The sequence below is a fragment of the Chiloscyllium punctatum genome, chromosome 18, assembly GCF_047496795.1.
Source record: "Chiloscyllium punctatum isolate Juve2018m chromosome 18, sChiPun1.3, whole genome shotgun sequence".
NCBI lineage: Eukaryota > Metazoa > Chordata > Chondrichthyes > Orectolobiformes > Hemiscylliidae > Chiloscyllium > Chiloscyllium punctatum.
In genome coordinates, this window is record NC_092756.1 from 91,162,290 (window position 1) to 91,187,461 (window position 25,172).

Sequence of the window (25,172 nt, forward strand, 5' to 3'; positions counted from 1 at the left end):
ATGCTGGCAAATGGGACTAGATTAATTTAGGATATCTAGTTGGCAAGGACGAGTTGGACCAAAGGGCCTGTTTCAGTGCTGTTCAACTCCACGACTCTATAACAGGTAATTAATCTGCAATTAAGGAAATCAAGGAGGACAGAGTGGAAAATGAACAATGAAATCAGTTACTGTCTTATCAAAAGGTGGACCGGGCTTCCAAAGGCAGAGGATTCCCTTCCCGTTCCTAATACTTCTTCAAATCAATCACTTTGGATGGGTTATGACAGATTTCAGTGGCAGTCTGCCCTGAGGTGGGATCTGAACACACATTTTCAGGTAGGGACACTGCGCCACAACACTCTCTTCCATTGTCTGTGTGGTGAACAAAACTCTTCAATGATAGAAGCCACTGAAGGCCAGGATGGCCAGACAGGTGTTGTCTTTACAGTATCCACTGAGGGCTCCTGTGAGAGTGTGGTCTGCAGCGGGGGAGAGAGAGGCGGCGACATTATTTATTTGGGAGGGGGCGTGGTGTAGGATCGACACTGAACATTTTTGCAGCAGGGATTCCCTGGAAAATGTGCACATCTGGGCGAGGATTGAAAAGCAAGTGCAGCAGAGGCTTGAGATCACTGGGGAAATCAGACGCGAGTACAGTTTGCGAGACGATTTGGTTTGCAATTCTGGCTAGTTTACATGATTGGAAAATCTAATATAAATGTTTCTCTCGCTCTTTGGGAAAGGGGGAGCTTTTCCGTTCGCACTTTTAACTTTTTCAGTTTGTCTTTCCCAAAAACCGACAAAAGACTCTTAACTCCCAGAAATGTTGATTGTGCAATGCAAAAGGGGATTTTTGAAATAAACTCCACAGGCTCCACCCACTTACATATGGATATTTTAAAAGCACGCAACGACACCAGACTGGACTCAGAGAGGAAGCGGGAGCAAAGAGGTCGTCTTCATAAAGCACCGCTCTGTCCACCAACATGCACACACTGGAAACACCGCAGTAAGTACTTGTAAACATAGGAAAATCCAGAGCTCTATTTAAAACGCCTCCCCACTAAACACTGCATCAACCCACTGGCCTATCCAGATGAACCTAACACCCCCAAAACATCCCTTTTTCTTTAAAAAAAGAAAGATAAAGTTTAAGGCTTACTTTTTTTTCCAATGTTGAACTGAAAGATGATTTTGAAACATCCAAAAATTGTCATGGCGAGAGTCTAAAAACATTTTTTTTTGGAGTGATACACTTTTAATCGGTGCGAGGAATCTAGCTGTAAGGGTAATTTTTTAAAATTGGCAGATGGACTTGGGGTGCCAAGATTACTGTCAGTTATGGCTGCAATGTTTCATAGCGTTTCAGTAAGAGTGAAGTTGCTGTTTCATGGGGAGTAAAGTGAATGATAATCAACGCGTTTTGAACTTCGAAGATTGGATTGTTTCGAATAGGAGTTAAGGACAAAATGTTTATGATCTTTTTGATAGGTTGCTCTAGATAGTTGCACTCCTGAGCTGCGTGTTTATGTGTACAGTATGGAGGTGTCTGTTTGTCAATCGAGTTGTAATCTTGGCCGAATGAGTTCTGGCTAAATAAATTGACTCACACTGGTTACCTCAGAGTTACAGGTTCCATTTGTCTGCTTTCGATTGTGGAGCTGCAGTTTTGGGACGCTGGAAGCTGATATCTCTAGCATGTTTTAAATTGGTGAAAACATTCTCATCTGGAGCACCATTCTGTACAATTTGAATAAATTCTGCGTCTTTTCTTGCACTAAAGGGGCGGCAAGAGAAGGAAAATAAGCAAATGTGATGAGCAATCACATTCCTGACATTGCCAGGGTTTATGCCAAGAAGGTTAAGTTCAGTGTAAGGCAAGAAAATAGTGTTTCTGTCACGTATAGGCACACTATGATAGTATCGATACACACAGTCTACTAATTGACACATTCTTCGATGTCACATGTTCACAATAATTAATTAGATTTGAAGATTCGAGAGACTTAAGTTAGTAAATACAACATTATGCTTTGCCAGGAACTTCCCACAGATAGCAACAAGCTTGACCTGTTAATCTGCTTTCTGATGATGTTTGTTGAAGGGGAAATTTTACTAGAACACTGGAAGAGAATTGTGTTCTTATGAACTGTTTTGTTTTATCATTTAATATCGGTGATTATAAATAGACAAGTATTTGCATATGCTTTTGTTTCTTGTGGAGGTTTCTTTCTCGAAAATATTTTTTTGCAGTCACAAATATGTTGTACAGATTTTCCATCTAACTTGGCAACACTTGGGTTTGCTTCTGTATTATTCGATGCTTTGTAATGTTAATAAATTATCAGACAAGAAAAAAATTCAGGATTAACAAATTAAAAAGTGAAGGGAGGGTTTTTCTTTTACCTCCACCTTGTGGGCAAATTGGGAACTGCATGGTTTAGTCAGTTGTAGAGACATGCAAGTCTCTGGCTCAAGCCGTAATATCAGCTGAACTAATTTAGGATGTTGTACCTGGCCTCAGTCCGCAAACAGTTGGCACCAATCACACACTATCCAGCAATCCCTCATTAGAAGAGGGATGATTGGTGAAGATGCCACTATGCTCCATTCATTCTCAAAAAGGGTGCTAGTAGCTTCTATCAAGTGACTGCCTTCAGATGAAGGAGGGGTCAGAGGCAATTTTGAAGGTGATCCAATTATTGAAATGACCAAAAATTGTTTCCGGGCCACCTGTCCCCATATTGAACCGTGACTTAAATTAATTGTGTGTGCCAGATTATGGCAGTTGTTTACAGAGAGAGAACTATTTGCAGCATCTGTGACAACCACAAGACATTCCAAAGCACTTTGGATGCGTAGCCATTGTTGTGGTTAAAGAAGCTCAGCATCCAATCTGTCCACTGTCAAATCCCAGAAGACCAATGGGATAATGACTTTTTACAAACAGTTCTAAAGGTGCATATGCTGCTGTTTTGCCTCTGATGCTGCTTGTTTTGGGTAAAACTCTTCAAAACAAGTGTATTTTCTTAACAGTAAAAAACAATGCTTTAATTATAGCTTTGTGCATCTTTCACAGATCAAATCTATCTCCTCATCTTGGTGTCGCATGCTGGGAGTTGCCTTGAATTTTACGTTTTGTGATTGTCACCAAATTGTTAGTCTCTCCCTTTCTCTGCAAACTTCGACAGCCCCACAATCCTCTGAGAAGCTGACACCCTGTCTATTTGAGTGTCTTGGGCATCCCTGATTTTGATCGCTCCACCATTGGCAGTGCCAGCCCCTGCATTCACCCCCCCCCCCCCGCCCGCCCACCGTCCACACTGCTGTGCCATCCCTTCCCTAAACCTCTCTACCTATCCAGCCCCTCTTTTAAGATTCACCTTAATATCTCTGGTCAAGCTTCTGCAAACCTGCCCCTGATATGGTTTGATAACTGCTCCTCTGAGCAGATCTTACTATGTCAAAGGCTGCATATAAATGCAAGTTGTTTCATATCCATTGAACACTAATCACCATCTTCAGTAGTCAGTCTGCAGTCACTAGGATGAGAGGGAAGACGTGAGAGTATAAAGGACTACATCTCTCATCGGAGTCCTTCTTCCAGCTGTAATATTGGGCTAATTGCACGACTGAATGAACATTATACCGAACAATTCCAAAACTGAATGTTATGAAGGAGAGTTCAAGAAATGTGCAAAGCATTTGTTAATTGACCACACACAGCAACTCTCAACTAATTCTCAATCCTCCTCACCTTCAAGAGTAAGTCAGTTAAAAGGTCCTGCAGCCCACCAGCAATGCACCAAGCTGGCTACCAGGAGGCACCAAAGGGTGACTCACATTTTTGGGGAGACGTTTGGCCTTGTTTTGTGCCTTTGTGCAGCTGAATTGAGAAACTAAATTGAGGTTGCTGTCATAGACAGACAGACACACACACAGTTATGTTATGTCATGGTGTTGAATCTTAGTGCCACTATGGACTGGCTCATAGGGCGAAACAAAATTGTTTTTGACTGGCAGTAGTCTTCCAGTTATTGATATGGCCTATGAGTGATAGTGTTTACTGGGTAGGGGAATGGGAGTTCTCATCATGACCCCAGAATGGTTGAACAAGCAGGAAATTTACTGATTGGAAAGTGCAAATAAATACTGCAACGAGTAAAACTTCCCTTTATTGCAGTTTCTGAAGTGGGGGTAAATTGTCATATGACTGCGCACTCTGTTTTTGTGGTCAACTGGACAAGAATATTACTTCTCAAATGTAGCAATGGGTTTTGGATATTATTCATCATCAAAAGCAATGTAAAATTGCCTCCACAAAACATATGTTATGCCTTCACATACTATGGTCTCCGACTACAGCTGTATCCTGTAGCACTGTGCTATCCAACACAGCAGATAATCCCAGGTAACTGGATGAAAGGCCCACCTATATCTTTAATTTCCCACCAGATACTGTTGTGGGAGTCGACCTATCTAAAATGCAAAGAAGAGGTCCTCATGATCTCTCCACTTGCCATCTCCTAGCAGTGAGCACAGACTGGCCTCACTGGTGATGTTCAAATCCTGAGGAAAAAAATAATTTTCAACTAAGAAATGTTTGAAAATTGGTCACAGTCCTGGAAGCTTATAATAAAGTTTGGTTATGTTGTCCAAAATGATAAAGCAATCCTTGTTTTTTTTTAATTTGATGGTTTACTTTGTAGTTCAGAGGAAAGGGCACTCGAAGGGAAAGAGGTAATGGTGATGTTGTTGGGTTTGTAATCCAAAGGTGCAGGCTAATATGTTTCAAATCCCATCCTGGTCACTGGTGGAATTTAAATTCAATTAATAAATCTGGACTATAAAGCTAGCCTCTACAACAGCAATCATGGCAATCGTCATCAGTTGTTGAAACCGTCTGGTTCACTAATGTCCGACATGTGACTCCAGACCCACAGTGATGTGGTTAACTCTTAACTGCCCTCTGAAATGGCCCTAGCATTCCACTCAATTCAAGGAAAATTTGGGATGAAAGAATAAAGGGGAGAAAAGCCAAATTAATCACTAAGTAATTGTGTCAATTGTTAAGGAAGATGTATGAGATTATTTGACAGGGAGGGTGTCTGAAAAGGACCAAGAGGGAAGTGGACAGTATTTGCTAGGGAGTGTGCAAAGAGGTTCAATATTTGACAGGGAGGGTGTGAGAGGCAATGAGAGATGGTATTTGACAAGGAGAGTGTATGGTGGAGGCAGAGTGTGATAATGTAAATGAGTGTGACACAGAGATACTCCGTGTCCTTCCCTCTTGCCCTGTTTCTCAGGGTGATTGCTGCTGTTTCATTTAATATGGTGCAGTCTACAAGGAAAGGTTTGACCGTGCAGCCTTCTGAATCAGCAATACCTGCCCCGTCTTTAATGGTGCAGTGGGCTGCTGTTTGCCTATGGTCCTGGAGGTCACTATCCTGAACAAGCTGGAAGACCCCATTTCTAAAAATCAACAACTTGCATCCTTAACATCAAGTGAAATGGCCCAAAGTGTTTCATGGGGAAGAAATGGGGTCGTGGTTAAGTCAGCAGGTTACTAATCCAGAGAGGGTGGAGGCTGGGTCGGAGGCTGACGTGTGACCTGATAGAAGTGTATCAAATCATGAGAGGCCTGGTTAGTCAGGGTCCTTTTTTTCACCAGGGTGCAAATTTCAAATCCTAGGGATGGTAGGTTTAAGGTGAAGGGGGAAAGTTTAAAAGAGATGTGCGAGGCACGTTTTAGCACAGAAGGTGCCGGAGTGTGGGGGGTTGGTGTTCGAAGCAGATAGTAGAGTTTGAGGCATTTAGACAGGCACACTAACAAACAGAACATAGAGAGAGATGGGCCAAATGCAGGCAGATGGAATTAGTTTAGAATCGCATCGTGGTTGACACAGGTATGGTGGGTCGAAAGGCTGTACTGTTCTATGTTCTAACCCCAGGCTATCATTTGGGACTCGTGGGTTCGAATCCCACCATGGCAGAACGTGAAGTATAAATTCAATAAAACTCTGGAATACAGAGCTGGCCTTATGGTGATCATATAACCACAGATGATTATTGTTTAAAAACCTATCTGACTCACTAACGCCCTGTAGGAATGAAATGATCTGCCATCCTAACCTGGTCTGGCCTACATATGACTCCAAGGAGAAAGTGAGGACTGCAGATGCTGGAGATCAGAGCTGAAAATGTGTTGCTGGAAAAGCGCAGCAGGTCAGGCAGCATCCAAAGAGCAGGAGAGTCGACGTTTAGGGCATCAGCACTTCTTCAGGAATCTTAATCCTTGTAGAGGGAGGAAGAGAGCTTCTTCAAGGAAGGCATCCTTGTAAGAGGATTCGCAGAAGGGCTGATGCCCGAAACGTCGATTCTCTTGTTCCTTGGATGCTGCCTGACCTGCTGCGCTTTTCCAGCAACACATTTTCAGCTACATATGACTCCAGACCCACAGCAATGTGGTTGAATTGTAACTGTCCTCTGGCCATTGAGGAATGAGCTATAGAAGCCTGGTCAGTGATACCTACATCCCCTGAATTAATTTTTTTTTTAAGAAAGAGCAAAGTTTGACACCAAGCCTCTTAAGGGTATGTTAGGTCAGATGATGAAAAGCTTGATCAAAGGGGTAGTTTTAAAGGTGCCTCTTAAAGGAAGCAGAGGTATAGGGAGGGAATGGCAGAGTTTGGGCACAGCCAGCTGAATGCATGGCCAACAGTGGCGAAACATTCATTATTGGGGAAGCACAAGAGATTTCACAATTTTAGGGTGGCACGGTGGCTCAGTGGTTAGCACTGCTGCCTCACAGCACCAGGGTCACAGGTTCGATTCCAGCCTTGGGCACCTGCCTGTATGGAGTTTGCACATTCTCCCCATGTCTGTGTGGGTTTCCTCCGGGTGCTTCGGTTTCCTCCCACAGTCCAAAGATGTGCAGGTCAGGTGAATTGGCCATGCTAAATTGCCCATAGTGTTAGGTACATTAGTCTGGGTCTGGGTGAGTTACTCTTCGGCGGGTTGGCGTGGACTTGTTGGGCCAAAGGGCCTGTTTCCACACCGTAGGGAATCTAATCTAAATAAGGAGGGGCAAAGACCATGGAAACATTTGAAACAAGAATGGGAATTTTAAGATCAAGATGCACACAGTAGCAATTAGCAGTCTCCAGAATTTGGCATTTGCAGCCGCTGGGCTGGAATGGAGTAGATTAACCCTGAGTTGACCGTGTTGACGTTCAGAACAAGAAAGTGCTAGGTTCAGAATTAATCGACATAGTCACGTGATGTACTGGTAAGATTACTATAAATGGGCTTTGTGTCTCGTAATCAGCCTGGCTTCCTGCTCTTGAAGCACATAACTAGCAACTATTAGAATTAGTGTTGACAGCAATGAGGGGGTCAGCTGGAGTGTGCTTCCGCTGTGAATAGGCAACTGCCAGGGCTAGCAAACCAAGGTTGGCCAGTCGAGCCTTGTTTTGCAATGAGACCTTGAGGTTGAAGTCTTCGAGGGAAGAAGAGAGGGAGGTGAAAGCAGATGATATTGATGTTTAAGGAATCTGTGTAATCTTGATACAAGAGTCCAGTGGGAGGAGTTCAGCTATCATTGGGCAGGATTCAAGTGTAATTAATGTCCTATATTTCTAATTTTCTCTTTTCCTCTTCTGAGTGCTTAAATGCAAGATGTAAACTCTCTCTGCTCTGGGCCAACACACTGAGTGAAAACTAAGTTACTTTCATTAGATAGATCGATTGGAGGTGTTGGGTCTGTTTTTGTCGAAGAAGAGAAGGTTTAGAGAGAGATCTTCAAAGTCATGAGGGGTGTGGACAGTGTGGAGAGGGAGAAATTGCTGCTGCTCAGGAGGATCATGAAGAATATGAATGTGCAGATTGATGGGAATTGGCAAAAGAAGCATTGATGGCACAAGAAATTTTCACGCGGTGAGTGGTTAGGGTCTAGAATGTAGTGCCTGGGGGTGTGGTCGCAGCATGTTCAATTGAGGCTTTCATGAGGGAATTCGATTAATATCCGAAAAGGAACAATGTGCAAGGCTACAGGCAGAAGGTGGAGGGCTGGCATTAGGTGAATTGGTCGCATAGTGGTAATGTCATTGGACGAGTGATGCAGAGGCCTGTGCTAATGTTCTGTGGAGATGGTTCAAATCCCATTGTGGCAGATGGTTGAATTTGTAATGTCTGGATTTAAAAGCTGGTCTAATGGCAATCATGTAACTGCTATTTTTATTGAAATGGTTCACTAATGTCTTTTAGAGAACAAAATCTGCTGTCTTTACATGGTCTGGCCTACATGTGACTCCACTCCCACAAAATTGTGGCTAACTCTTAACTGCCCTAGTTCAAGGGAAATGAGAGATGGGCAACAAATGTTGGCAACAGCAATGATGCCCACATCCCATTCAAGAGCTTGTAAAACTGTTCATTATGAGTGCTGGCACTGACATGATGGGCCAAATGGCTTCCTTGTTTGCTGTGACCCTCTGTGTGAAATTCTGTGTTGAAATTTCCATGATTGCTAATCCCAATGGCAATTACTGTACATGTCTCTCTACACACCACACCTTCTGTCATTGACATTAGTGACCGAAGGAATTGTCGAGTGGATGGGCCTCACCTCTCAATGTGGAAATTACCCATTTCCCACCCCAGCTCTGCCCGTCACAATCCTGAGTGAGATGGGCAATTGAATGACAGATGCTAGCCTCCCCCTGAACTGGAGTCTGGGGGAGTCTCATTTCACATGATGACCCTGAAAGCCAGCAGACAGAGAAAGCGAGAATCTTGTCCCCAGCAGCTTTTCTCATCTTGAAGGTGGATCTGAACTTACCCTAGTGGTTTCATACAAGTGGAGGCATTCTGTAATATATGCCTCTTTGTGTGTATGTGTAATGTGTGTGTATGTGTAATGTGTGTGTGTGTGTAGTGTGTGTGTGTATGTGTAATGTGTGTGTGTGTGTGTGTGTGTGAGTCTTAATCATCTGAGAGTCTCGCTGCATGTGAGTCAACAAATCTTTCGGACCGTGGGTGGGGGGCGGAAGGGAAAGGTTCACATGATGGTTGCGTTCCTTGACTCTGACCTCCAACCTGATTTTCTGCCTTTAAATCTTCCGGTAGTGCGAATGGAAAGTGTGCTTCAGTGGCAGGGGTTAAAAATGCAAGCTTTTCTATTGAAATAAGGAAAGGAAGAGAGATTGGATGGGTTCAGGATGCTCAGGATTCCTGCCACCATTTCAATAAGTGCGAGTGTGTTCTCGCCATTCTCTAGGTTAAAAGAAAAAGTTTCTGCTGAATTTCCTGTTGGATTTGTTAATGATTATAAAATCATTGAATTTACGGAATTGGGAGTTCTACTACTGTTTCCTGCTAATATAGGTGCTTCAGATGAGCCTCCAACCACCTCTCTTCAATTCACCCTATCACCATATTTGTTTTCATTCCTGTCTCCCTCACTTGCTTATTGAGCTTTCTGGGAATGCAGCATTGCTGGTCATTGTAACGATCCCCCCATTTCTAAATGCTGTCTCAATAAATGGTTCCATTGGAATTGCCTGCCAACCTTGTTGAATCCCTTCATTATCTATTGGTCGTTGCCCCTCACTTATGTTGTCTGGAGAGATAAGCCTCAGACTGTTCAATCATGCCTGAAATATGAATTCTGGCACCAACCTTGCAAAGCCAGGGTTCTGCGACAAAGGCAGGTAGCTGAAAATAAGATGCAGGTCACTGATGATCGAAATGAATGGAGGGGTAGGCTTTAAGGTGTGAATACTCTTTTTCCTGTTCGTACATTCCTAAACGTTGCTTTGAACATGATCGTGATTATAGAAACCCTTAAAAAGAACTGCTATTTTGAAATTGTGCTGATTTTACTTAGATCAATCCCATCCCTTTTTATCTTGTCTGATTCCAATCGCATTTCCTATTAATTTCTTTGAATTTTCTGAAGCAGGAGCCACTTTACTCAAGCAACACTCAATGGAGTGAACCATTGCAATCTTGCTGTCAATTATTCAGCAAGTCTGGTGAGGAATGGTTGGAATGCCTGATATATGCAAACGTGCGGAGTCAAATATTTACCACGTCCCGACCCCACCCAGCATTCTCCAATTACGGGGGAGCTGGCTCCTGGATAGTAATGGAAATGGTTATGGCCCATTCACACATTCTCTCTGTATGAGGGTTTCAACTCGTAAAGTCATTGCCATTGCTAGTGAGCTCTTACTTGATTTAGTTGGACTAGAGGAGCTGGGGCATCTCCCATGAGACCAGTTTAGTCTAGGTCGACAAAATCATGAAAAGTTCTGATTACACAGATTAGGAGGGATGATTCTCACCTATAAGAGGATCAATGGTCAGAGAACACACGTTTAAAATCATTGTCAGAGAAAACCCATAGAAAGGAGACATTTTTTTTCATAGGGAATTGGTTATAGATATTTTCTAATCAAACTGTTCACAAATATCACAATACATCTCTGGAGCAAGTGGGACTTGAACCCAGGTTTCCTGGCTCAGAGATGGAGCAAGAAAATGAACAAAACTAACCCAGGAAAGATGGACTGAATGGCCTTCTCCTGAACTGTATGATTCCATTCTGGATTGATGCCAAGTAATGTTTCCCATCACCTTTACCAGTTCTTCCCTCTTCCTCTGCTGGAGACATTGATGAGCAGATGCCAAAGACAGCCATGTGGTGGTAAATCTGGGCATTCAGTGTTGACTCTTTGGCCTTTGAGGGCATTGTGAACCGGACCAACTCCTGGGCTATCCATGTGCAGTTGTTTGCTTTTCTTTACCTACATGGTGTCTTGCGACAGTACAGCTTTACTTTTCCAAACGCCTTGTTGTTGTTATTGTTCAAAATGTGAATGCCACAAATTCCCAAATAATAGGGAAGTGCTGCGTGGGCTGTAGAGCCTTAAGTATTCCTCCTCCTGCCTGCCCCTGCCACCCTCCTGTTACTTCCCCCTCACTCCCCATTCCCACTCTTTCTCTCTTGAGGGGCATGTGGCAGGCCACATGTACAGTTTTGCCACACGCTCTGCCAGACATCACAGGGTATTAATTCCAGGAGTAGGGTCTAAGCAGAACCTTTTGATTTTGGCTAACATTCTAATTTGTCTTATTTTATTCCTTCTCCATAGGATTGAGCCATCACAGATTTCTCTGGTAAGTATCATGCATCTTTAAAAGTTTTGAGTGCTTTTCTTTACAAACGATTGAATGTTTACATATTTTCACCCTTAATTGATATGCTCAGACTTGCCAACTTTGCCATATCTGAGCAGAAATGAATCTGAATTAGATAAACTACTGGAGAGCGTCTGAGAAATCTGACTGTCTGTTTGTTTTGTTCTCTTATGCCTGCATTTATTGCCCATCTCTAACTGCCTGTGAACTTAGAGGCTTGTTAGAGTTATTTCAAAGAGCAGTTAAGAGTAAACCACATTTCTGGGTCTGGAGTCACATGTAGGCCAGACCATGAAAGAACAGCAGATTTCTTTCCCTAAAGGGGCATTCATGAACCAGACAAGGTTTATTTTAAAATCAGCAATAACTTCCTTTTAATTCTAGATTCATGAATTAACTTTAAAATTCTACTCACTGACATGGTAGGATTTGAACCCATGTTTCCACACTCATACCTGGGTCTTGTGATTACTGTTCTAGTGACATTACTGCTGCACCACAGTTTCCTAATGTACTAGGTCTAAAACAGACCAGTCTATCTATAATATCTGGCTGGAGATTTTATCTGCACACTGGCTGGTATAAGTCACATACCTCTCTGAAACCCCTCAGCTCCGTCATTTCTTGTATTCTACAGAGCCGAATGCTCAATTTAAATGTTGTTACTTTATTAATTACATCTGGAGGAGCCTGTTTGGCACAGTGGTAGGGCACCCATCTTAACCCTGTCTTTGAGACAAGGAGACCAGAGGTGTGTCATAACGTCTCTGAATAAATTGATTAAAGATATTCTAAGTAAGTCTGAATAGAGAGCCGGTGCCAGTAATGGACCCATCTGGCTCACTCATACACTCTGTTCGGGAAGGAAGTCTCCCATCTTTACTGAGGCTGGCCTACATGTGACTCCAGACCCACAACAATGTGATTGACTGACTCCTAACAATCCTCCTATGCCGTCCCATTAAGATAATGAGTTGTATCAAACACTGCATTGACTTAAAGCATGGAGCTTGACCACTTCTATCTTCATTAACTTTGATCCTGTTATGCTTTTGATAAGTACAGACAGGCAGATGATTCAAACCAAGAGCAACCGAGGGAAACTGATAAGAACATAAGAAACAGGAGCAGGATTAGGCCGCCTGGCCCTTCGAGCCTGCTCCACCATTCAATAAGATATGGCTGACCTATTCATGGACTCCTCCAGTCTTGTCCTGTCTGAGCTATCAGCAGTGCTGTTTGGACTCATTTAATGACAATCCACGCACAATGTTTAAGACATTTATCTATGATAAAGGTGCTATATAAATGTAAGTTGTTGCAGCAGTCCAGTACAGATACAATGGGCCAAATGGCCTAATTCCTTGCTGTAACCACTCATTGGTTCCATGAATGCTTGGGGGCCTGGGGACTGAGACACAACATGGAGAGCTTTACCCTGTGTCTAACTGTTATCTGAGGGTCCTTTTTAATTGGATCTGCACTGGACTATCTCAAATAGTCGTCCAGTTGTGTTCAAACATTGCCTGAAGCATTCAAGGGAGAGTAACCAAGGTGATGGGCTGAATGGCCTCTTCCTATGTAGTATTGTTATCCGATTGGATACAAATCTCATCCAGTTTCCAGTCGGCAGTGTTACCAGATGGAGTTCTGAATGGAGGCTGATTGACTGACTGAACAGTGAACATGATCAACAGACTGCCCTCACAGGGCCCTACCTAATAACAGGAGCAACCTCTGCAGATTGTAGCTCAGACCATCGCTAAGCGTGGCTGAGTGGATTGTAACTTTCTATGAACTGGGCACCGTCAAACATGCAGGATTGAGGCAAGAGACTGGGTGGTGAGGCCAGACTCTGTATTCAAATCACTGACACACTCCAGTTGTTAATCACCCCCTCCCCTCCCCACCATGGCCACGTGCATCCGTACAGAGGGTCCCTGGGGTGACAGATAAACAGTCGAAAGTGCTATGTGCACGAACACGAAAAGGAAACAGGTGGGAGCACGAGTTGAACTCAGGCTGAAATAGACTCTTGACTGGTCGGGGAATCAAGGGTGTTGGGGAAAATGTAGGGAAGTGGTCATGAAGTGTGTCAAATCAGCCACGGTCTTATTGAATAGCAAGAGTAGGCTTTAGAGGCCGCATGGCCTGTTCCTGTTGCTATTTCTTCTGGTCACCAACCTCCTGAGTTATCGCAAAAGTTAACTAATTAACCAAGATTGTCCAGGCCTATTTATGATAACACTGACACCTCCTTTTGGAAGAATTCAAATAAGCTGTCGACACCATGTACTTGGACACATGAGCTGAGCTTTTACAAATCCACCTCATTTGTTTTTTTTTGTAAGCCAGTATTATTGCCCTTGGTCATACCTGGCACAGCCCACTGTGGAACTGAAAGCACCCAGACTGCTGTTCTGAATCAGATCATAATTTTTTATTATTCTTTTCTGGGATATCAGTGTCGTTGGCTGGGTCAGCATTTATTACCTGTCCCTAATCACCCTGGAGTAAGTGGTGGTGAACCACTGTTGCTCACAGAGTTGTTACGGAGGGAGTTCCAGGGTTTTGATCCAATGATGCACACCTTGTCTACAGTCTCAGGCAGATGTAAGGAGTCCCACCTCCAATAATGCGATGGAGATCAGGGGGCATCCTCCTAGTACCCTGAGAAAATATTTAGACCCCTTGGCCAATGTAAAGCTAAAAACTGTAATGAAAGCAAAAACTGTAGATGCTGGAGTTTAAGATGGCTGGAGAAACTCAGCAGCTCTTGCAGCATCTGTAGAGAAGGAGAAACTTCAGATTTAATGCCTTGAGTCCAATTCTCTGTTTCTGTCTCCCCAGATGTTGGCTAGATGCGCTGGGCTTTCCCACCACTTGATTTTTTTGGTCTCTGAAAACAGATTCCTCTTATTTAACTGTTGTTTGTGGGAGATAGCTGTGAGCAAATTATCTGTTGATCATATTGTGGTCGTTTCTGCAGTTCGGCCAGCACCTGATTGGCTGAAGACTCTGAAAATGGGGATGGTGTATGTGTGGTGTTTCAATGTGTGTGGTGTTTCTGGAGCGGGAGACGTTAATGTGCTGCATTAGTGCAAGTCACAGGAAGTCTAAACAGTGAGGTGGATGGGGATATGAAGTGAAAATTAGAATAATCCTGACCGTTCTCTTCTCTACAGTATCCTGATGCAGTGTCATATGAAACAGATACATACAGCAAGCATCCAGCTTCTTTTTGTTCCTACTACGTTGCTGATCCAGAGCAACCTACAGGTCAGTGATTTGGATGTTGATGCATATTGAAAGAAGGCCTTTTTTTAACCTCTTTGCTAGCAATTGGACTCTCCCAATGTATCATCACTTCCTGTCTCGTCACTGGGACTGAGAGCCCAGTTCAGCTCCGAGCTAATACAAGAGCCTTGCAGTTCAGGAAGACTTGACTCATGGGCTACAAGGAGCTCTTGAATACCATTTTTTAAAAAAAATCAGTCTTCAGAAATAAGGGCACCGCTACCAAATCCAACATGTATTCCAAGTACCTGGTTCTCCTTTGAGAAGTTAGTGGTGGGCCAGCTGAATTCAGAGTATTGGTGCATCCACAGGGAGGTAATTTCAGGCTGTTAGCTCTGCAACAGTGAAAGAAGAACGTTATACTTGCAAGTAAGGATGGTGAGTGGCTTGGTGGGGAACTTTCATGTGATGGTTTTCCTAAGTATCTGCTGTCCATATCCACCTCGATAGTTAAAGTTCCGGGCTCACTAAACCGGGTGAGATGAAGATGACTGGGAGGAGTTTTGAGTAGGACATGAACAATGACACAGACCTGATGGGCCAAATGGCCTGTCTCTCTGCTGTAAATTTGATATGACTTTCTTATTCATTTAAATATTTAATAATTCAAGGAGAGAATATTCTGCACATTAAAAGCAAAAGGTTACAATGTGTTTATATTTGAGAAGATTGTCATTATCATCACCTTATCCCATGGCACCTTTTCATCCATCAGAGAGTTACCTGGAGCAGCCACATAACTAACAGGGCCATGAAGCAGGATGAGGCTGAGTGTTCTGCAGCAAGTTACTGACCTCCTGACTCCCCAAAGCCTGCCTATCATTTATAAGGCACAGGTCAGGAGTATGACAGAGTGCCATACACTTGTCTGGAAGAGTGCAGCTCCAACTCAAGAAGCTCACTGCCATCCAGGGCAAAGCAGCTGCCTCACATCTTCACCATTGATGCACGGTAGTACTGGTGTGCAGCATGTACGAGATATACGACAGCAACTCACCAAGTCTCCTTCCTCACCTTCCAAACCGATGACTGCTACTATTGAGAAGGGTACAAGAGGGCACTGCCATCTGCAAGTTCCCCTCCAAGCCACCCCAATATTCTGACTTGGAAATAAATTTGCCTTTCCTTCACTGTCACTGGGTCAAAATCCCGGCAGTCCCTCTTTAACAGAACAGAGAATGTCCCTGAACCATATGGACGGCAGCGCTCCTCCAACATCTGGAGGCAATTAGGGATGGGCAGTAAATGCTGGCTTAGCCAATGATGCCCACATCCTGTGAAAGATTAAAAGTAATATCATGCAAGTTCTGTTTCAACAGTGCATGTGTTGTTTTGTTCACCCTGTCAGAGACCTAGTTTAATCCTGTCTATATTGTGGCCTGCATGTTGAATTATTGACTGGTGTTGGAGGTGGCTGGTGAGACTGAGCGCAGGGTCTAAGGGCAATAATGTTCTAGGAGTATCCAAGGTGTCCCTCCTGACAAGCTGCTTCTCTCTGTTTAGATCATTACTGGACGGGCTCTGAACATCACAGCCTGAGCTATGAGCATTTCGACGGGGGACAGTTCACCCAGCTTCAGAATGTGGCAGTCTCACACTTGCAGAGTTTGTACCCACAGTTCCCACTGGAGGTTGTCAGCACTCCAGAGCCCTCACTGCCAAACCACAGCACCTGCCCACTGGAGGAGGACTACAACCAGGTAACATTTCGGAATGGGCCAATAGCACCAACCTTGTCAGTGTGGCAAGGGGTGGCGATGTTACTAATGGACCGCAAACTGATATGGAGAGCCCTGCAGCATGGGCAGATGGAGTCTAACTAATGCGTTTTGACAGAAGGAATGGGGACCGGCCATATCCATCTAATGGCACCGTCTTAAAGAGCATGGAGGGAAAGAGGGATCTGGGAGTTCATGTGTATGAATCTTTAAAGAGTGCAGCACCAGGTAGCACAGTGGCTCAGTGGTTGGCACTGCTGCCTCACAGCGCCAGGGACCCAGGTTCAATTCCAGCCTCGGGCGACTGTGTGGAGTTTGTACATTCTCCCTGCGCCTGCATGGGTTTCCTCCCACAATTCAAAGATGTGCAGGTTAGGTGGATTGGCTGGGCTAAATTGCCCGTGATGTTAGGTGCATTAGTCAGGGGAAACATGGGGAATGGGTCTACTGTTTAGAGGGTCAGTGTGGACTTGCTGGGCTGTAAGGGCTCTAATTCTAAATAAGGCAGCTGTGTAACATTGCTGTTGTGTTAGAGGCGAGACTGAGAGACAATTGACGTGTTAACGTGAGGGCCACCACACCTCAGGCAAGGGGACAGGTTGCGAAGGTGGTTATCTGAACTGGTGCGGGAATCGAACCTGTGATGTTAGCATCACTCTGCATCGCAAGCCAGTCATCCAGTCAACTGAGTGGGGCAGGTGGAAACTGTAGCAAAAGAATGGTTAGCAGAGTAAATTGAATCTTGAGCATCATAAATAGGGGTACTGAGTTAAAAAGCAGGCAGCTAAGGCGAACCTTCATAACTATCTGGATAGGCCGTAGCTAGAGAATAGAGAAGCCAAGATAATGTTTCAAGTCCAGTACAATTCCTCTCCAGAATTGATGACATTGACGACACAGTTGTGAAGAAGAGTCACATCCGACTTGAAACATTAACTCTGTTTTTCTCTCTCTCTCTGCAGCTGCTGTCAGTCCTGCTGAGTTTCTCCAGCAATTTCTGTTTCTATTTCAGAACCTCAGATTTTCCTCTGTCTTTTTCAGGGCGGGGAAAGGAAAGGGCAGATTTTGAGACAATCCACGTATGAAAGAGTCAAGTTCTAGAGGGAAACCTGGGAGGGAATTGAGCAGAACTAGTTTAGTTTGAGATTCTGGTCGGCATGGACTGGTTGGACAAAAGGGTCCATTTCGTATGACTCTATAACTATCTTGTCTTTAGATTTTGGATATTATTTACTGGAGAAACAAGCACTTTAGAAGGGAAAAAGAGGTAATAAAATGTGTGAAGAGAAAGAGAAAGGCTTGAGAGAGAGAGAGATGACAAGGGGTGATTTATGCCTTTTCCCATCATGTAGCATATTTGTTCAAGGTAAAGCTGTAAACGTTTTTCAGGGGATTGGCAGAACATTCATTGCCAGTTCCTGCTCCCAGTGTTGCAGTGAAAGATGGACCAACAGAATGATGCAGCTGGGAGGTAAACACTGCACCACTGGGAATCAACGGGAACATACATGAAATGAGAAACTTCCAAAGCTGTTGCTAATTTAAAATAAATAACATTTTCTTTCTCTCTCTCTCTCTCTCTCTCTTTCTTTGAGCTTCTCTCTCAGCTCTTTTATTTGCGCTGTTCTTTTCGATTTTTAATCTTGTATGTCTATTATTTGTCATTTTTAATGCATTGTCCTGATGGATTTTTGGCACAGGGATTTTATTTTTCTGTTTTCTTTCGCACTTCCCTCCCCAGCAGGTTTTCCCCATGTTGTACCCTTCCTTCCAGACACCCACCGATTTGTCAAGCCCTTCGATATCCGAGGATGATGACTATAACCTCGGCAGCCCCGTGCTGGAGGTTTCTGACAGTGAGTTTGACGAGAATATCCCTCCCAGAGAGTCGTCCACGCACGATGGAGGTCAGTGCAGGCCCTGATGACAGGTCAACATAAGAATCTGAGAGGATGTCAGTTAGTGAATGGAGTATTGTGTTCACTTCTGGGGGAGAGAGGGAGTGGGGGAGAGAGAGAGAGTGGGGGAGAGAGAGAGAAAGAGGTGGGAAAGGAGAAGGGAGAGAGAACAAGGGAGGGAAAGAAAGAGAGAGAGAGCCAGAGAAAGACTGAGGAAGAGAGAGGGGAGGGGAAAGAGAGAGACAGGGAGATGGAGACAAAGGTAGGGGAGGGGGGATAGAGAAAGAGGGAAGGGGTGGGGGAGAGAGAGGGGAGAGAAATAAGGGAGGCAAGAGAGTGGAAAGGGGGAAGGGATGGAAGAAAGGGTGAGAAAAATGGGGAAGGGAGGGAAGAGAGACAGAAAGTCTGCGAAGGAGAGTTTGAGAGACTGCAAGATACTGATGGGCACTTGACAATGTGAATAAAGAGTCATGGTGCTGTGATGAAGTGGGGATGCTGGAAATAGAAATGTTAGTCCCCTGAGCTGGGTGCCAGTCTCCTGGCAAAGACTTGTGTCTCCATATCCTCCTCCATCCCAAATTAAATTATGAAATCCAGCTGCTGCCAGTTTTGCTGGGTTGGCAGTGGGGATGGGGTTAGGGGAGGAAAACTGACATTTCCTACCAGTTAGTGCAGTCAACCGTGACAGAGTTGGCTTTGCTCGACTCGGAGTGAGGAAAGTAGCAAAGGCTTAGTTGGTTTGTCAAAGTTGGGTGAGTGCCCAGTTGAACTTCTGGCTAATTCCAGAAGAATCCAATGTGGAATTGGGTTGCTGTTTGTCTTTGTGAACATCTTTTGGCGAAGCCAGCATTTGTTAGCCATCCCTAATTACCCTTGAACTGAGTGGGTTGATCAGCTATTTCGGAGAACAGTTAAGAGTCAACCACATTGGCTTGGGTCTGGAGTCACATGTAGTCAAGACTACGTCAGGACACAGATTTCCTTCCTAATGACCCAGATGGACTTTTACAACAATTAGTGATTGTGCCATTACTGAAACTAGCATCCAGCGCTCATTTTATTAATGGAATTTAAATTCTTCTTGGTAGACTCTGAGGAGTGACCTTATAGAGGTTTATAAAATCATGAGGGGCATGGATAGGGTGAACAGACAAAGTCTTTTCCCTGGATTGGAGAGTCTACTGTGGTGGATTTGAACGCATGTTCCCATAACATTCACTTTGGCCTTGGTAACTTTATCACCGCTTCCCACATCTCCCATTTTCGCTCTTTGAAGTACAACTAATTGAAAGCTATTTCTAAATAAATGGTCAATGTTGCCATTTAAAAATTAATTTCAGCAGTCCAGCACCCTTTTCCTTTCTTGGAAGGAATTGATTTCACTGGGTGGTGTTCCTCGTTTTGGAGCCATTGTTCCTAAAGGTGCTGAGTCTGGTAACGGGATGCCAAAGATTCTGCCCCAGTCTCCCTCAGCCAATACTACACCACCCCACCCTTTTGCCTCCATTTATGATCTCACTACCTCCCTTCCCACATGGCACCATTACCTTATCCATTCCTTCTGCCTATTTGGCAGTGGTGGAAGCTCACACCTGAACCTAAACCCATCCCCACCGGTTAATGATATCCTCCAACTCCCCTCCAACAATTTTCTTGTTTGTTGCATGATCATCCTCAAGGGACCAGACCCTGTCATCCTCTTGTGCTGATGCTCCAGCTTGTGATTGCCAAACCATCTTGCCCTTCCATCAGGGGGTCCTGTGGTGCAGTGGGTAGAGTCCCTGTTTACAAACCAGAAGGTTGGGATTCAAGTCCCACTCTGGGACCTGCAGGCCCATGGGTAGTGTAGCCAAACAGGCAGATGAATTTGCACATCCCTCCAGTTTGGCTGAGAGCAGGAGGAACTCTTACATTTACAAGGATGTTCTCCAGGGTTGGAGGATTTGAGCTATTGGGAAAGTCTGAATAAACTGGGGTTGTTTTCCCTGGAGCATCAGAGGCTGAGGAGTGACCTTATAGAGGTTTATAAAATCATGAGGGGCATGGATAGGGTGAACAGACAAAGTCTTTTCCCTGGGTGGGAGAGTCCAGAACTAGAGGGCAAAGGTTTAGGATGAGAGAGGAGAGCTATAAAAGGGATCTAAGGGGCAACTTTTTCTTACGAGGGTGGTACATGTATGGAGTGAGCTGTCAGAGGAAGGGGTGGAGGCTGGGTACAATTACCACATTTAAAAGGCATCTGGGTGGGTGTATGAATAGGAAGGGACTAGAGGGTTATGGGTCAAGAGCTGGCAAATAGGACTAGATTAATTTAGGATATCTGGTCAGCATGGATGAGTTGGACCGAAGGGTCTGTTTCCATGCTGTACATCTCTATGACTCTATGGAATGCCCCTTCAAACTCCAGACAGCATTTGCTAAATTTGTCTCTTGACACAGGAGGCCCTCTTGAGTCATATGACTAATGTACTTCCCAATTTGTGCAGGTGTTCGGAAGAAGGTGCGCCTCTATCAGTTCCTGCTGGAGCTTCTGAAGAGTGGGGACATGCGGGACTGCGTCTGGTGGGTGGACCGTGAGAAGGGCACTTTCCAGTTCTCCTCCAAGCACAAGGAGGTGCTGGCTCATCGCTGGGGAATGCAGAAGGGCAACCGCAAGAAGATGACCTACCAGAAGATGGCGCGGGCCCTGAGGAACTACGGCAAGACTGGCGAGATCCGCAAGATCAAGAAGAAGCTCACCTACCAATTTGATGGCATGCTGCTCTCTCAGAAGAAATCTGAATGTAAAACCAGCTATTTGCCGTAAAGTCGGGGGAGGGGGCCCTTTTCCCTTTCCTTTTGGACTCTTCCATCTTGGACTGTCGATGTTTATTAAGACGTGAAGGCTGGGCTTGACACTGCACTTACTTCCTTGTTTTTGCGTTGTGTTTCTGCCTTGGTTTTCGAGAGTGCTGTTGAATGCCCATCGCTTGTCCATGTGAGACATACCGAGGCTCACAAACTGGACGCTACCTGCTGCTTTCCCAATAGAGCTGTGCAGCCCGTTCTGTTTCTCCAGAAAACCTCTGAAGGCCACTGATTACCCAAAAGGAGATTGCCCCTCATTTTACCTCCCGTCCCTCCCTCCCTCCCTCCCCCCCCAGGGGGCTCAGGCTGGTTGAGGGAGCCATTTACAGGAGAACTTTGAAAGGACGTTCATTACAAACCTCTGTGCTTTGGAGAGAACACTTTTCCACTGCTTGGGGGTTTGGGGCAGGGTTGGGGAGAGGGGTTTCCAGGGCCTGGGGACATATCCATTGGAGAAAATTTAGGAAAAGCTTCACTTCCATGAGAATAAATTCCCTGCACAAAAGCAGCCCAGCGGTAGCTCAATTCATCTGAAATGGGCGCTGCTGGCTCAGGATATTAGGAAATGCAGAGCTGGGGCCCAATACAGATACGGATCCATCACTATCTTGCTGATTGGCAGAAGAGAGCCTCTGTTTATACCTTTTGGCCTGTGCTCACTATCTGCCCTCCATCAGTATGAGGGTGCAGGCTTTGGGAGTGTTGGTGGACAAGTTAAAATGATCAGATTCCCCCTTGCTTTCGGTTGGAGGACGTCAGCTTCCTGAATCCCGTTGATGAAAGGCACTACCTGCAGGGTTTGTCGTGACTAAGTGCTGCTTGAAGCTGTAGGGCTGGAGGTTCAACTGGGTGGAGCAATGATCCTGGAGAGGTCGTGACGAGCTAAGACCCAAACACACATGGCCCTTTTGGGAAATGCAGCCAACCAGGGGCTTTGCTGTGTTCTCCTTTTGTTTTCCTTCATTCTTTTTTCATGGGAGGAGGCATTTGTTGGTGAGGCCAGTGTTTTATTTATTGTCCACCAGTCATGACCCTGGAGAAGGTTGTGGTGTGCAGTGGCAATTTGTCAGAAAGGGAGTTCCAGGATTTTGACCCAGTGACGCTGTAGGAACATTCCAGGTCGGGATGGCGTGTGGCTTGGAGGGGTATTCGCAGGTTTTCTGCTGCCCTTGTCCATTTGGACAGTAGAGGTTGTGTGGTCAGCAGGTGCTGCCAGATGAGCTTTACTGCAGTGCATCGTGTGGATGGTAAACCGCGCGTCGGCCATGCAGGGAGTCGATGTTTAAGTTGGCAGATGGGGTACCAATCAAGCGGGGGCCGATTCGTCCCATTGCAGTATTCTGTTTATTTTAGAAAGCGTGCTTTTGTTGTAAATTTTATGTTAAAGACTCCGTTTTTTTTTGTTAAGAGGCAGGTTAGCGCCTGCAAGCTGCAGTGAGAAAGTGCATTTCTCTTTCCCAAAGCGACGTCAAAGGCTGCACCCCACAGAAAGCATTAATGGAATGGCGCCGTGCTTGGGGAAGCAAAATTAATTTCCTTAAACACATTTCAGAAAGTTTAAGATGTATCTGTATATATTTTGAAAGCAAAGCAGGTGAAGATGAGGGAGGGGAGGTGGGGTTGGAGTTGGTAACAGGGGAGGTGGGATGGGTGGGATGGGTGGGATGGGTGGGGGGGGGGGGGGGGAATGGTGCACTGGGTGCTTGAGAAGAATCTGTAAAGTGTCCGAGGAGGTGCCCGCGCGGTTTCTGACCTTGGTTTTTATCTTGTGTAGATTGTGTGCGCTGAATCGAGTTGTTTTGAAGCCCAAATATTTTTGTCTGTTGCTTTTTTAAACACCGTTCAATGCATTGGAAAACTGTGTTACACACATCAGGAATGTCCAGCCTCCCAGTGTAGCTGATGTGGCCATTGTATGTGTGTGGTGTGTATGCATAATTTGTGAATGAGTACATGTGTTTGTGTGGTATGTGTCTGCGTATGAGGTGAAAGTGAGGACTGCAGAGGCTGGAGTATCAGAGCTGAAAGTGTGTTGCTGGAAAAACGCAGCAGGTCAGGCAGCATCCAAGGAACAGGAGAATCGACATTTCGGTGATGCCCGAAACGTCGATTCTCCTGTTCCTTGGATGCTGCCTGACCTGCTGCGCTTTTCCAGCAACACATTTTCAGCTCATGTCTGTGTATGAGTTGTGTACATGAGCTTGTTTGTGTGTGCAATGTATGTATGTAATTTGTGAATGAGTACATGTGTTTGTGGGGTATGACTGTGTATGAGTTGTGTACGCGAGCGTGTGTGTGGGTTTGGCAGTCCTATTCTGCCAGTCATTGCCTGGCGCTACAATGGTGCTGGGTGCCAGCACAACTGCGGGTACCATTATCCCCACAATAACCCTCATGTAAATAAATGTAAATAGAAGAAATGTTAGTTGATACTAACAGACCAGGACCAGATGTTGTGGGATGTTTGGCTGTTGAACAGAATTAAAAGGAAAATAAAAATCCTCTAATTTTCATAGCAGGAGCTGATCTCTGTTATTCTTTTCAAAAGCACAACGGTAGGATCACCATTATTTTGGAAACTTTTCACTTGTTTTATAAATGAGAGACATGAAACAGACCGTTTGCTTCTCTGCCCATCAACCTTTCTTTTATTTTGCAGTCATAATAACTAGAAGCAGCAGCAGTCCATTTGACCCCCACAGCCCTGTATGTGATGGATTGGATGTGATCATATCGGTCACATGGGGGCTCTCTATAAATACTTGACCTGAGTGACTATTAGGCCATTTTGGAGACCACATTGCTGTGGTCAGGCTGGGTTGGACAAGAATACTTCTATATTTCAGATTTTATCAATTGAAATTAAATTCTACCAGCTATACTGGGGGGATCTAAACCCATATCCCCAGTGTTCAGTGACACTACCAAGACTCCACTGTCTCAATCCTGTGTTTTGCTCATAGCCTCTAATTCCCTTTATATCTGACTCTATCAACTGGGGTCAAGTTGGAGAAGGAAGGGGAGAAATCACGGTCCCAGAGAAAGCTGCTGCCCCCTTGTACCTCAGTCCTAATTCTCGTACGAGGAAGGCACTTGAGGTTTGCCAAGGCCCTGTTTGGTTTCTGTACTGCATTTAATCCAAATAAGTTCTGCAGACCCTCCACAATCAGAGCTCAATCTGGATCCTATCCCCACCCCCTGTGTCTTTCCCCAAATCCCCTCCTCCTCCCTTTCTGTCTCCTTCCATACTTTCCCCACTTCCTCCTCTTCCCGTCTCCCCTTCGCCCTCCCTTTCCCCCAGGGATCCTGTTTTATCGAAAGCTGTAGACGTAGGCAATGGAAAACTACAAGTTTGAGAAAAGAATCAAAAGTTGGGTGTTAAGAGTGTGTGCAAGGACTTCGAAACCAAGCATCACGAGTTTCAGAATGAGGAACTTGGGATTAATTAGCGAAGTCAGCAGGAAAGTTCGACGTGCAAAGGGGAAATGGACTTGGCTCAGAGGTTACTAAGGAAAACCAGAGTCACAAAGCAACATGGGAGCCACAATTAGTACAATGACTGTTTCAGTGCAGAAGGTAGCTGTGGCGGAGTGGAGGATTTATTGGAGGTTTTGGGAAGGTTATGATGTTTATTTGGGTTTCTGTTGGTATTAATAGGTTTATTGGGGTTATGATAAGTTTAGGGGTGATTATGGGATGGTTATGGTAAGACTGAGGTTCATTGTTGAGTAGGAGTTGGTGTGAACTCACTCTGAATCACTGAATTGTTACAACACAGAATGAGACCATTCAGCCCACCATGTCCGTGTTGACTCTCTCAGCAATGCACCTAGTGTCGCTCTCTTTACCTTCTCCCTGTAAGCCTGCACATTGTTCCTTTCAGATAATTGTTGAAATTGTTTGATTGAACCTGTTTCCATCACTCTTTCAGGCAGCGCATTTCAGAACCTAATCACTCACCATGTGAAAGTGTTTCTCCTTATGTCACGTAGGAATTAGGAGCGGGAATGGGCTATTGGGCTCCTTGAGTCTTCTCAGCCATTCTAGATCATGGCTTATCATCTCCCACTGTGCCATTTCCCCCATGCTATCCACATCTCCCCGATACCTTGAGTATCTAGAAATCTATTGATTCCAGTCTTGAACATGCTCAATGATTGAACTTCCACAGCCCTGGGGGGGTAGAGAATTCCGAAGATTCCCCACCCTCCTAGCAGAAAAAGGATTC

At 44.8% G+C, this 25,172-nt stretch overlaps 1 protein-coding gene across 3 annotated transcripts; it reads left to right on the forward strand.

Annotated features, from left to right (window-relative positions):
* Positions 1-877: 877 nt before the first annotated feature.
* LOC140489323 (transcription factor Spi-B-like) lies at positions 878-22,574 on the forward strand. Of its 3 annotated transcripts, none has more exons than XM_072588749.1 (6): positions 878-991; positions 11,139-11,163; positions 14,370-14,463; positions 15,985-16,181; positions 17,941-18,055; positions 20,584-22,574. In XM_072588749.1, exons 1-6 carry the CDS (start codon positions 969-971, stop codon positions 20,901-20,903), a joined length of 774 nt encoding a protein of 257 aa, XP_072444850.1. In that variant the 5' UTR covers positions 878-968; the 3' UTR covers positions 20,904-22,574. The 3 variants fall into 3 exon arrangements, with proteins under 3 accessions (XP_072444850.1, XP_072444849.1, XP_072444848.1); XM_072588748.1 differs by having other exon boundaries at positions 879-991; positions 17,944-18,106; XM_072588747.1 differs by having other exon boundaries at positions 881-991; positions 17,941-18,106.
* Positions 22,575-25,172: the final 2,598 nt, after the last annotated feature.